Source organism: Salvelinus sp. IW2-2015, linkage group LG4q.1:29 (genome assembly GCF_002910315.2).
Source record: "Salvelinus sp. IW2-2015 linkage group LG4q.1:29, ASM291031v2, whole genome shotgun sequence".
Taxonomy (NCBI): Eukaryota; Metazoa; Chordata; class Actinopteri; order Salmoniformes; family Salmonidae; genus Salvelinus; species Salvelinus sp. IW2-2015.
This window is the reverse complement of record NC_036842.1, coordinates 22,064,168-22,077,302: the sequence shown is the minus strand read 5'-3', so window position 1 is coordinate 22,077,302 and position 13,135 is coordinate 22,064,168. Positions and strand designations below refer to the sequence as shown.

Below are 13,135 nucleotides of genomic sequence, written 5' to 3'. Positions count from 1 at the left end.
ATTGATCAGTTTAGTGATTGCCTAAATTCAACACACCTGGTCTTCCAGGTTGGTTAAATCAAAAACATGAAGTGCCTGCAGCACTCCAGGACCAGGGTTGCCTAACCCTGACATAGAGAAGGATAGAGACCTCTAGTGGCCAAAAGGTTGTACTAGCATGGGCAGCGCCATTGAGTGCTTCTAAAGTAGTCAACTGGGGGGGACTTCCAACTTCATTAGCTGATGCCTCCGGGTGACCCTGTTGGAGTCATGTCCAACCGGGTCATCAGGAGGGATCAGCCTATTGTGAAGAAGAAAATGTACTACTTTAAAATGGAGATAGCATGGGCAGCGCCATTGAGGCTCACAGACGCTATAATGGCACAGATACAAAGATGAGTCCTCTATCTATCTCTATGGCCTAGGTCTACTAAAACTTTTTGGAGGTGGCAACACTGCCATCTACCTACAAGATTGTACCTGGCTCTTCCTTCAGGCACGATCCACACGAGTTCGCGTACCACATCCTTTAGGGAAATGACATAATTTCGCTTCGCTGTTTCTGATAGAAACGCGGTAGATTGGAACCCATAGATAGGACGAGGAGCTATACATATATTTGATGAACTGGAAAGTCTGGCCATTTTTTTTTGTCGAGGGAGGTAAGAAACATTTTAAGTTAACCCAGTGTATGTTGAGATGAGGCTATTTTGAAAACAAATTGCTTTGTCAGCCCGTAGCATTGTTAGCTGCTGCCTGCCACACTGTCAACTGGGTTAGGCGCTAAACTAAGCCAGCTAACGGTAGCTCACAAACAGTTAGTTAGCTGGCTGGCTGGCTAGCTAGCAAGCAAACGTTAGTGCTAGCTTGCTGATGTTAGTTATCCAACGCAAAGCTATGTAATTACTGGTGGTTATAGTTTCAGCCACGTTTACATTTGATTGGCTTATTGGCTATCTTGCTTCCGGTGTTTAAGCGTTTTGTAGCCATATGTGCTCCTCACTGGGTAGCTAGCCAGCTAACTGTAGTTAGCTATGCTTCTAATTTGTTGGATATAGATAATCACAATATCAACAAAGCCTCTCTGAACCATTTCTGCTTTGTTGTCTATCCAGGTGTCAATTGGATTCTGAATCGTGACCCCGTCTCGTCTAACTTGAATTTTCTATGGCTGCCCCAGCCATGCAACAGCCCAGTTTCCTTCTGGTTAGTTATAACTTCTATATTGTGTTGCTGCTCGTCATGAGTGACGTGTGAACTTCTTGTTGCCTACTTGAATTTGTCATGAGCCAAGTCATTGTCACATAATACCTAGCATAGTACCGTGGCAGCAGTAATTATGTTGTCTTTTCTTTACAGGCCAACCTGAAAATTGACTCGACCACCAAGCCTTTTCTCCAGTGTTGCCAGGAGCTGGTGAAGGTCATTGATGACTACCCTGCAAAGGTACAGTTTGTCTGTATAAACCAGTGTTGTTTATACAGACCGGGGGGGGGGGGGGGGCAGTGGAGGAAGTGGAGGAAGAGCATGTTTCTGTAAATAGGTCAGATCATCAATATCCAACTATGTCAATGTTTAGTCAGTCAGCCTTGTGCCTGAACCTGGTTCAATTCAACCATGTTACCTAATAACATTAATCCTCAGTTAATATCTCTCTGCAGGAGCTGCACCTGATCTTCCCCTGGCTGGTAGAGAGTGTTTTTGGCAGTCTGGATGGCGTCATCGTGGGCTGGAACTTGCGATTTCTGCAGGCATGCAGCAATCAGTACAACATCGTTATGGACTTTCTCAATCCTAGGTAGTCTGTCATCCTATGTCTGTCTTTGTGTTCCCGTGTCTTTCTGTCCACTGTCTACCTTTTATGACGTTGAATTTTAGAAAAGCAGTAATTTACTGATTTATTTATGATCATGTGATTTTCAGTGGTCCAATGATGAAGCTTGTGTATAAGCTTCAAGCAGAGGAGTACAAATATGAAATACCAGTCAGCTTTCTGCCTGTAAGTCGCATCTCTTTTTAAACGTAACTTTTTTTATTTGATACATAGCAAGGTCTTCCACAACTTTTTTTTACACTAACCACTTTATTTCTTTTTTCTCCCCCCCCCCCCTCTTGCAGGGTCCTGTAAAGGTGTCCATACAGGAAGGCGTCCTCCCAGATTGCCCACTTTTAAACAACAAGCTGCATTTTCCTCTGTCTGGTCTGCAGAAACTCAGCCTGGCACTCAGTATCCTTGACGCTCAAACTCACTCGGCCCTCGCTTTCTCAAAAACATTGTTGACAATGTATGTTTGTGATTTAGTGTATTTTATAGTCTGGTGGTATGTCCTTAACCCTCTTCAGATCCCTTTGAATATTACATGTTTATGTTTGCCTCCAGTCTCATCACACCAAAGGTAACAATGCTCAACTGTCATAACAATATCTTATTTTGATAGTTTGTGATACATGAATCAGACTATATTATTTGACCTCACACAAGTGTTTTGATGTTGTGTTCTCAGAACTACTCTCTAGGACAGCATGTGAGCAGCTTGGATAGTGCATACTTTGTGCTAGTGGACACCTACCTTAAGTATTTCCTCCCTACAGAGGGCAGTGTTCCCCCCTCTCCATTCACCTACAAAAGAGGCTCTGTGTCTCCACCTGCTCCCAGGTACTCTACAGTGGGGATAGAACTCCAAAGTCAGGTGTGACAGTGCTAACAGGGTTGTGATCAGTGGGGTGATAACATTTGAAGGATGCTACCTGAACTTATCCAATAAGAGCACATACTTTCTTATTCCTTTTCCTCCTTTTAGTTTCTCTTTCCTTCCTAATGCTAGGAAACTCAGTGCGCACTGTCATGTCTTTGGTGTCCAGGGCTCCCAGCGTGCCTTTTGCAGGGTATGGCATCCACAGCACCAGCCTCCTTAAGTGCCACATATCCCATCAGCCCTCAGTCACTGCTGACCCTGCAGCCCAGGAGATCTGGAGGTCAGAGGCATTACTACAGGTGAGCCTCCATCATTTGTCAGCCATGAATGGATTTGGTGTGACTGTCAGTCAGGTGTTTAGGGAATCGGGAATAAGACGTGTGTGTGTTATCCCCAGGTGTTTGTGGAGATGTGGCTGCATCACTACTCCTTGGAGATGTACCAGAAGCTGCAGTCCCCCCAGGTGAAGGTAAGAGCATGTCACATGGACCCTCCCACCACCAAGCTCCCCCCTCACCCCTGCACTGCAGCAACGCACGGCTGACTGGCTGATGACCCCCCCCCCCTCACTTGAACAACGGCAGGGCTCGTCCCACTCGAGTGCCATGCTAGACCTTCCTCCAAGCCACAGACATGGACCCCACATGGTGATCAGCGTCAAATCAACCTGTCCCCTGGCTGGGACTGGGACACAAAACGGGTCACATTGTCCTCTTTTCAACTAGAGGGGAGTGTTTCTATAAGACTTGCACTCCACACCTGGGCTATAAAAATGTAGTTTATATACACCTCCTTTGCACTGCATAGATGGGTATACTGTATATTAGTTGCTGTTTCTTATGCTTCTTTGAGGGTAACTGGAAAATCAGGCAGAGGGAGGTCTGGCTTTGGTTTGTACTGATCTATAGTCTCCCTATTTGCAGATTAGGAAACATGAATGCTATCAAAATGATCAAAGTTCACTGTTAAACCAATCAAAATAGGGCACAGGCATTTGTAATTTTATTTGAAAGGCAGGCTTATTTTTAGATTTTCTTTCCTTCGTTGCTGAATTATTGGCTTATGGGCAACTGCAGAGCAAATGTGCTGCACCGATTTGGCATGTGTATCTGGTAGTAGTGCTTTAGCTTCCCGCATGACCTGCGTGTGCCTTGTGTGTGTGTGTGTGTGTGGCACCATTAACTGTTTCAGTGCCCTTCTCTGTTGTTTATTTGGCTGTTGGGCTGCTAGGCTGGTTGCCATCTCTACTTCTGTTCATGTATCATTTAGCCACCACCCTTTGTCATGATCCATACACCTGTCAAATCCCCAATGGTGTACAGGCCATACCCTTCCCATCCCTGCTGTAACCTAGTACATTCCCAGTCTGTTAAATTGCATAGTTAAAGTTAAGTATGTGNNCTCCACCCCCACTCACACACTGACATTTGCCTCAAATGGTGATCTGCATCTCTCTCACCTGGGCTATAGAAATGTGATTTGTATCCATATCCTTTTTCACTGCATAGGTATACTGTATATGAGTTTTTTTTTTTTTTTATTCCTAATGCATCTTTGAGGGTAACTGGAAAATCAGACAGAGGGAGGTCTGGCTTTAGTTTGTCTTGACTATCATTATTTGCATAGATTATGAAACATGAATACTATCAAAGTTCAATGTCAAACCAATCAAAAAGGGCATGGGATCAGGCATTTCTAATTTTATCTGAAAGGCAGGCTTTTTGTTTGGAGGATTTTCTTTTGTTGCTGAATTATTGGCATATGGGCAACTGCAGTGCAAATTTACTGCACTGATTTTTGCATGTGTATCTGGTAGTAGTGCTTTTGCTTCTCTTAGACCTGTGCATGCTGTCTGTGGCTCCATTCACTGTTTCAGTACCCTTCTGTTGTTTATTTGGCTGCTCAGCTGGTTGCCATCTCTACATCACTTCAATATAATCTAGCCAACACTTTTTCATTACCCATACACCTCTCAAATCTCTTCTGTTAGAATGTATAGTTAAAGTATGTGGTCCTCCATAGTAGAGGTCGACCAATTAATCGGCAGGGCCGATTTCAAGTTTTCACAACAATCGGAAATCGGTATTTTTGGACACCGATTTGGTGGATTTAACTAGGCAAGTCAGTTAAGAACACATTCTTATTTTCAATGACGGCCTAGGAACGGTGGGTTAACTACCTTGTTCAGGGGCAGAATGACATATTTTTACCTTGTCAGCTCGGGGATTCAATCTTGCAACCTTACGGTTAACTAGTCCAACGCTCTAACCACCTGCTTTACATTGCACTCCACGAGGAGCCTGCCTGTTACGCAAATCCAGTAAGAAGCCAAGGTAAGTTGCTAGCTAGCATTAAACTTATCTTATAAAAAAAACAATTAATCAATCATAATCACTAGTTAACTACACATGGTTGATATTACTAGTTTATCTAGCGTGTCCTGTGTTGCATATAATCGATGCGGTGCGTATTCGCGAAACAGGACTGTCGTTGCTCCAACGTGTACCTAACCATACACATCAATGCCTTTCTTAAAATCAATACACAAGTATATATTTTTAAACCTGCATATTTAGTTAATATTTCCTGCTGACATGAATTTCTTTTAACTAGGAATATTGTGTCACTTCTCTTGCAACAGAGTCAGGGTATATGCAGCAGTTTGGGCCGCCTGGCTCGTCGCGAACTGTGTGAAGACTATTTCTTCCTAACAAAGACAGCCAACTTTTTTTTTTTTTTTTTTTTAAGCGCATTTGCGAAAAAAGCACAATTGTTGCACGACTGTACCTAACCATAAACATCAATGCTTTTCTTAAAATCAATACACAGAAGTATATATTTTTAAACCTGCATATTTAGCTAAAAGAAATCCAGGGAGTCAGGGTATATGCAACAGTTTGGGCCACCTGGCTCGTTGCGAACTAATTTGCCAGAATTTTACGTAATTATGACATAACATTGAAGGTTGTGCAATGTAACAGGAATATTTAGACTTATGGATGCCACCCGTTAGATAAAATACGGAACGGTTCCGTATTTCACTGAAAGAATAAACGTTTTGTTTTCGAGATGATAGTTTCCGGATTCGACCATATTAATGACCTATGGCTCGTATTTCTGTGTTATGTTATAATTAAGTCTATGATTTGATAGAGCAGTCTGACTGAGTGGTGGTAGGCAGCAGCAGGCTCGTAAGCATTCATTCAAACAGCACTTTCCTGCATTTTGCCAGCAGCTCTTCCCTGTGCTTCAAGCATTGCGCTGTTTATGACTTCTAGCCTATCAACTCCCGAGATTAGGCTGGTGTAAACGATGTGAAATGGCTAGCTAGTTAGCGGGGTGCGCACTAATTGCGTTTCAAACGTCACTCGCTCTGAGACTTGTAGTTGTTCCCTTTGCTCTGCATGGGTAACGCTGCTTCGAGGGTGGCTGTTGTCGATGTGTTCCTGGTTCGAGCCCAGGTAGGAGCGAGGAGAGGGACGGAAACTATACTGTTACTGGCAATACTAAAGTGCCTATAAGAACATCCAATAGTCAAAGGTATATGAAATACAAATCGTATAGAGAAATAGTCCTATAATAACTACAACCTAAAACTTCTTACCAGGGAATATTGAATACTCCTATTAAAAGGAACCACCAGCTTTCATATGTTCTCATGTTCTGAGCAAGGAACTTAAACGTTAGCTTTCTTACATGGCACATATTGCACTTTTACTTTCTTCTCCAACACTTTGTTTTTGCATTATTTAAACCAAATTGAACATGTTTCATTACTAATTTGAGGCTAAATTGATTTTATTGATGTATTATATTAAGTTAAAATAAGTGTTCGGCCGATTTAATCGGTGTCAGCTTTTTTTGGTCCTCCAATAATCGATATTGGCGTTAAAATCATAATCGGTCGACCTCTACTCCATAGTGTAAGAGATGCAGTACTCCCTCTCCCCCCTAAAAAAACGACTGGTCATGGCCATTGGACCAAAACAATCCTTTGAACCGTTCTTCCCAAAAACCTTTAACAAATCTGTTTTTAACCATGTTTTGTTTCCCTCATTGTAGAGATGAATGGTTTTTATCCCTCCTGTGTTTGGTGTGAAAGGGCTACTACATCACTCTAGCTGCCATAGCATTGTGTTCATGTGGTCAATATATTTCTGTTTGTCTTTATCTTTTGTTTATACTTGTTTTCTCCCCTTTTTGGTCTTCACCTCTTTCTTTGTGGATGCACCCTATCCTTTCTATTCTCATGTTCACCTCCCTCTTCTCTCCTATTTCCCCCACTGTAATGTTTCCCTCTTCCTCCCCTGGTTGTGATGGGTCGGACAGCTGGCGCTGCTGCAGTATCGCCTCAGTATGTCCAGCATGCTGTGCCAACCCCTGACCCCTCCTGGCTCTGGGACCCTCGACACATACCAAGTACTTTTCCCTTTTCATTCAATCCCACTAGCCTTGCTGGAGGTAAACCTAGGCCCTGAAGACAGAGTAGCGTTAAGGTTAGGACAGGAAGGTCAAGGGTACTTCTCTTCAAGAAAGCATTTGAATGCTGTTAGTGCATTCTATAAAACCAACTGCCTGAACGCAACCAGTCAAAGACCTATCCTTGGATGGGCCCCATTTTGACAGCACACCATTTTGACATAATGTCAGACCAACATCTCACAGTAGAATATGGCCCATAGAGAAACATCCTTGAAAGGAGAATTTGAAGAGATTGACATTCTAATTTGTGCGCACACCCTTTTTCTTTTAAAGCATGTCTTGCTATGTTACTATGTGGTTAATGTGTGTACCATTTGTCATTTCACATTTTTCCATTCTGCGCAAACAATACTACAGTATTCAAAACCTCAATAACCACATTGCCCTAAATCAATGAATTCATCATCAAATTGTCTACCTCATTCTAAGAATAATGGGCCTGAATCTCAATTTAAAGTATGTGCCTGTTTCTGAGCTAGACACATTGAATGCCTTTTCCAGATAGACTTTTTCAACAGCAGGGTCATTTGAGAAACAGTACCAGGAATAGGGGTTATGTTCCAAGCCCGCTGTGTGATTGGTTATTGTTATCCGAGGAGCTTCTTATGATTGGCTGCTGTCCCTGTGGATTTGTGTATGACTGTCTGCTGTTTCAGGAGCCATTCACCCCGACAGAGGAGCACGTTCTGGTGGTTCGTCTCCTAGTGAAGCACCTCCATGCCTTCTCCTGCAGCCTGAAACCTGAGCAGGTCTCCTCCTCGGCTCACTCCCACACCAGCCCCCTGGAGGAGTTGAAGAGGTGAGCTGAGCAGTGAGCACCACCAGGGTCAGACATTAGGGTCGACATTCTCTCAAACTTTACTGTAACTTTAAATGGTCTGGATCTCGTTTGGCCTCTAATTCACTATGGCGCTGTCGTTGGTCTGTCTCTAGGGTGGTGGTCCATCGTTTCGTCCAGCAGAAGCTATATGTGTTCCTCCAGCACTGCTTTGGTCACTGGCCTTTAGATGCCTCTTTCAGAGTGGTAGGTATCACAGCTCAATCCTCAACCTTCTCAGCTTGGGTGAGGTGTTTGTGTCAATCACAACTTCTCATTGGGTCCAACCAATACAACTCACCACCTCTATAATGGAGAAAAAAATGTTTGTGTGCTCTTATCTCTAAAGCACCACTGTATCTCTATGTTTAGGTGTTGGAGACGTGGCTTAGCTACATCCAGCCATGGAGGTACACAGGAGAGAAGACCAATCCTCAGACAGACCAGAACAAAGGTGTACCTGAGAAATGGTGAGTTATTTGTTGGATCACCAGATGGGTCAGGCTGAATAAATGTGTTTGCAGTGCTTCCTTCAAGTCTTTGACTCTGAGGTACTGACAAGGAATTGGGTATTTGTCTTATTGCTGCCTCAAATTTTTATATTAATCTTCCTAACCAGTTTTTCTCAACAAAAAATTCAGGAGCTTGTTTGTTCAGGAGAACCTGCTCATGTACACCAAGCTCTTTCAGGGCTTCCTAAACAGGGTGGTACGCACAGACCTGGTCAACGTCAAAAATGCACTAATGGTCTTCAGGGTGGCCAAAGTCTTCGCTCAGCCAAACCTATCAGAGATGATTCAGAAAGGTAAGGACAAAAACAGTCACCCAGCCTTATGATACTTGTGTGACGTATATGCACTAATATTAATGTAATGGTCCAGCTACAGCAGTCTGAGCTGTCACTGCCCTGTCCTAATGTAATTCTCCTGTCCTTCCACTTCCTGTCTCTCCCCAGGAGAGCAGCTGTTTCTGGAGCCGGAGCATGTCCTCCACCACCGGCAGCACCAGGGCTTCCTCTCGCCGGGCCACGGTGGCAGCTTTTTATCGGCCCGGCAGCCTGTGGTGACAGACAGGGTGTTCAGGGTGAAGAGCCACGTGTATGGTCTGGAGGGCCAGGACTGTCAGTATAAACAGATGTTCGGCACGGAGCTGAGGGGCACGGTGAGTGGAGCGGAGGGGACCATACTAGCGATAGAGTTAGTTTGCAAATCCCAGTTCTGAAATTGAGCCCACCTTTGGGAGAAAAGATCTGAGATTTCTAAGCACGCCACTAGTGAGCTAACATTAGTCACCAGCTATCAGCACAATCTGTGTGGACTTGATTGAATTTGCTTGGCTTACTCTTAGTGCTGAGCGATTTTAACCGCAATGTCTTTTTCCGCTTTTAAACACCTAAATTGACCAACGTCAGTTAAATTATTTGAATTCCATTTCTTTTTCCTTTTTTCTGTGAGCTCAATGCGCACATTGCACAGTTTCTCTAGAGATCAATCAGATCCAGCCTGAACTGTGTGACGTAGTAAGGAGTTGTACTTTCAAACAGGCCAATATTCTACATAGTTTTGTGCATTAAAAACATGGTAATTAACTACAATGACCATAATCCATTGTGCATCTACTTGTCCAGTCTGTTTCTTTTACGCCTGCTATGGAAGAGACAAAGAATATGCGATTGTAAGGGGATTAGAGTGCAGCTGTTGCTTCGAGGTATGTCTACCTGAAAATACATTATCTAAGTGATTGATAGTTGCTATTCAGCAGTCATAAAAGTTTACTTTGAAGAAGTACAAAATAGTGATTTGTCAGACAGCATATAGAGATGACTTGGAATTAAATAATAAAGTAATCAAATAAAAAATGTAATACACCTGAAATATTTGAATGTGAATAAATTATGGTTAAGTGATAAGCAGTAATGGTCAGTCACTACCATCATGGGACTTTTATTAATTGTTTTATGTGTTACAGCATTCAACCCAAATTATCTAAATGGAAAACCAAGATTTTTTTTTTTTAAATGATCTAACTGAACCAACTTCAAAAAGCACTAATCACTCAGCACTATTTACTGTTCACTAATTGTATTAGTTAACTAGTCTCAGTTGGGTAAAATGGAAGGTTGGGGGGTATTATATTGATATGACCAGTATCAATATGCTAGTCGGCTGTACCTGCACCGAAGCTTCGGTATTTCTCCTCTATAGCTCGAGCCAACATGTTTTCAGCACTTTCATTTCCATAACTGATGAAAACAAATGTTTATTATGGCTGTCTTGTCCCTCTGTAGCAAACATACGATGAGTGTACAAAACATTAGGAACATGCTTTTTCCATGACCGACTGACCAGGTGACAGTTATGATCTCTTATTGATGTCACTTGTTAAATCCACTTCAGTGTCGATGAAAGGGAGGAGACAGGCTAAAGAACCAATATTTATTTTAAAGCGTGGAGACAATTGAGAAATGGATTGTCTGTGCCATTCAAAGGGTGAATGGCCAAGACAAAATTAAGTGCCTTTGAACAGGGTAGGTGGCAGGCATACTGGTTTGAGTGTCAAGAACTGCAACGCTGCTGGGTTTTTCAAGCTCAAGATTTTCCCGTGTGTATCAAGAATGGTCCACTGCCCAAAGGAAGTCCAGCCAACTTGACCCAATTGTGGGAAGCATTGAAGTCAACATGGGCCAGCATCCTTGTGGAACGCTTTTGACACCTTGTAAAGTCAATGTCTCGACGAACTGAGGCTGATCAGAGGACAAAAGGGGGTGCAACACAATATTAGGAAGGTGGTCCTAGTGTTTTGTATAGTGCGCAATATATTTGGAACATCGAATCACAATAAAATTGCAGTATCAAATTGCAATACATATTGTATCGTGAGGTCCCTGGAAATTCCCAGTGCTAGTAAAATGAGCTAGCTACATTCTGCAAGATTAGATCTCTGAACTGCACTCTGTGTTGCAGTTGCTTGCTGACTGTCTTGGTAAGACTACGGTCTTCTTGTTTATCACAAGACCCAACTGCCTAGGCCTGTCCTTTGTCTTAGATGGACCAAATATAAACGTGGTCAGTTGTCATCCTCTTTGATGTAGGTCTTGAAGCTCATTCAGATCATCAACCAGGCGAGGCAGACCGCCAAGAAGATATCAGATCAGTCAGCTGAGGTGGCGGCCAACAACTCCTTCATGTCCTGGTTTGGAATGGGCTCCCCTGACCTCAACTACACCTTCAATGGAGGAGAGGTGGATGACACTGGGGTGTGTGTTAAGAAGACCCATGAGTTTCTGGAGAGGTCACTGGACTACCTCTGTCAGATATTTCGGGTAGGTTTACACATCACTTTTCCTGAACATTTAGCATCAGCTAATGCAGACTTAATTCCTCAACTCATGCTATGTTTTGTCTACAGCTGAATGTAGGACAACTGTCTCAGCTGATGGCAACCCTAGGCTCTGGTCAGGACGATGGGAACTCCAAGCAGCTACCAGACTGTGTTCAAGGGAAGAACGGACTCATCCTCACAGACCTGGGCCGGATGCAGGTCAGACTACTTATTCAACTTTAATAACCAAACCCCAACACATAAGGGATGTGTCTCCACATCTCTCACACAGTTAAATATGTGATGTTTTTGCAGGTCATCAATGGACTGCGTAGATTTGAGATAGAGTACCAAGGGGACCCGGAGCTTCAGCCCATCAGGAGCTATGAGAACGCTATCCTGGTCAGACTGTTCTTCAAGATCTCATCTCTGGTGAATGAGAGGGTATGTGACATGGCAATTCTTTGCAATTTGCAAAACTGATACCCTGAACCTGTCATCTCCTATTTGACTGTGAGACCTCAGCAGTGCTGTTAACTATCATGATCTATTCTGAAATATGTACATCTGTTATATACACCCAAAAGATGAACTAAGAGAATATGGGTTTTCATAGAAGTCAGAATTCTGTCTGTTTTGGCCTGTCATAATTGTTGCCCCTCTCCCATCCAAAGTTCGGAGGTCACATGGATGCTCTGTGCTCGCGGCCGGACTTCCTGGGCGAGTTGGGACGGCACTACCTGGCCAGCCCCGAGGCCGCGGCAGATGGCATGCGCAGGAGCCCAGAGACGCGACTAACAGCAGAGAGGAACCGACGGCCGCGGCTAAGCCTGCGCATGCTGGCGAGCTACAGAACCCTGCTGATGCTTCTACTGCTCTACCTGTTTGTGGCACTGTTCTCATTTGGCCCCATGTCCAGCACACTACTCATCCTCACAGGAGGCTTTCTCTACGGACTCTTAAGTTGCCCTGTTTGGAGATAAACTCAAGTCCCAGTAGCAGGAGAATGAAATGGCTTTTTTTGCCACTTGCCTTCATGCTTGGCCACCTATTGTGATAGATGTTGTTCCTTTTTAATCTTGTAAATAAATGCAATTGCGTTGTTGTTTGGATGACGTTATGCTAAATATAAATGTTTTACTGGTTGATATGTTAAGGATAGTTGTTTGATTTAAAATTCTAACAAGATATTGAATGTTTGTCACTTGAACAATGAAAGGATGGTGGGGATTATCCTCAAACTACAAGATTTACAGGTGTAATAAAGACTCTTGCACTAGTATTTTTACCTCAATGGTAGAGGAAAATGTAGGTTCCTGCCGAAATAGACATACCCGAACGTATTTATTTTTTGTTAATGTTGCCTAGTTTTAGAAAGGTCTAGAACTGACCTTGTTAAAAAAATATTTTAAAAAGTTATAAATTGCTGAGTTGTCCTCACACAAGCTCAAGTACAGATAATATGAACTTTATTTGTACTTGAAAAAACAAATATAATATCAGCATGTACTGTGGCTAGTTGTAAAGTCGCCTAAACAAACTGCACTATCAATTTAAGAGTCTACAATCTCACCATGTTCAACCTGCTGATCGATGTGCCTCATAGTCCTCATTCGCAACGGTATATACCTTTGAGGAAGTGCATTCTGGGGGATTCTACGAATTATCACAACATAAATATTTTCTGAGATGTGAGATAATTAACTTGCTATACATAGTATCGTATAGCTTTGGAATCGTGACATTACATACTTTCGATGAAAATAGGCCCGTTTCTCGACATATGCCGCGTTCAAAACAACTGGTAAATCGGAATTCTCGGACTTCCGTGTTCAGGAAA

The 13,135-nt window shown here is 43.0% G+C and overlaps 1 protein-coding gene across 1 annotated transcript; it reads left to right on the top strand.

The window, feature by feature from the left end:
• Window positions 1-390: 390 nt before the first annotated feature.
• LOC111961676 (sphingomyelin phosphodiesterase 4) lies at window positions 391-12,451 on the top strand. The gene is given in 21 exon segments (XM_023984116.2): window positions 391-641; window positions 1,095-1,185; window positions 1,339-1,425; window positions 1,641-1,777; window positions 1,903-1,978; window positions 2,098-2,206; window positions 2,323-2,375; window positions 2,484-2,635; window positions 2,842-2,974; window positions 3,073-3,144; window positions 7,005-7,094; window positions 7,814-7,956; window positions 8,091-8,181; window positions 8,347-8,444; window positions 8,616-8,779; window positions 8,930-9,135; window positions 11,066-11,296; window positions 11,383-11,514; window positions 11,611-11,739; window positions 11,970-12,257; window positions 12,259-12,451. Coding segments are annotated over 20 exon segments (2,466 nt in total). The 5' UTR covers window positions 391-641; window positions 1,095-1,146; the 3' UTR covers window positions 12,295-12,451.
• The last annotated feature ends 684 nt before the right edge of the window (window positions 12,452-13,135 follow it).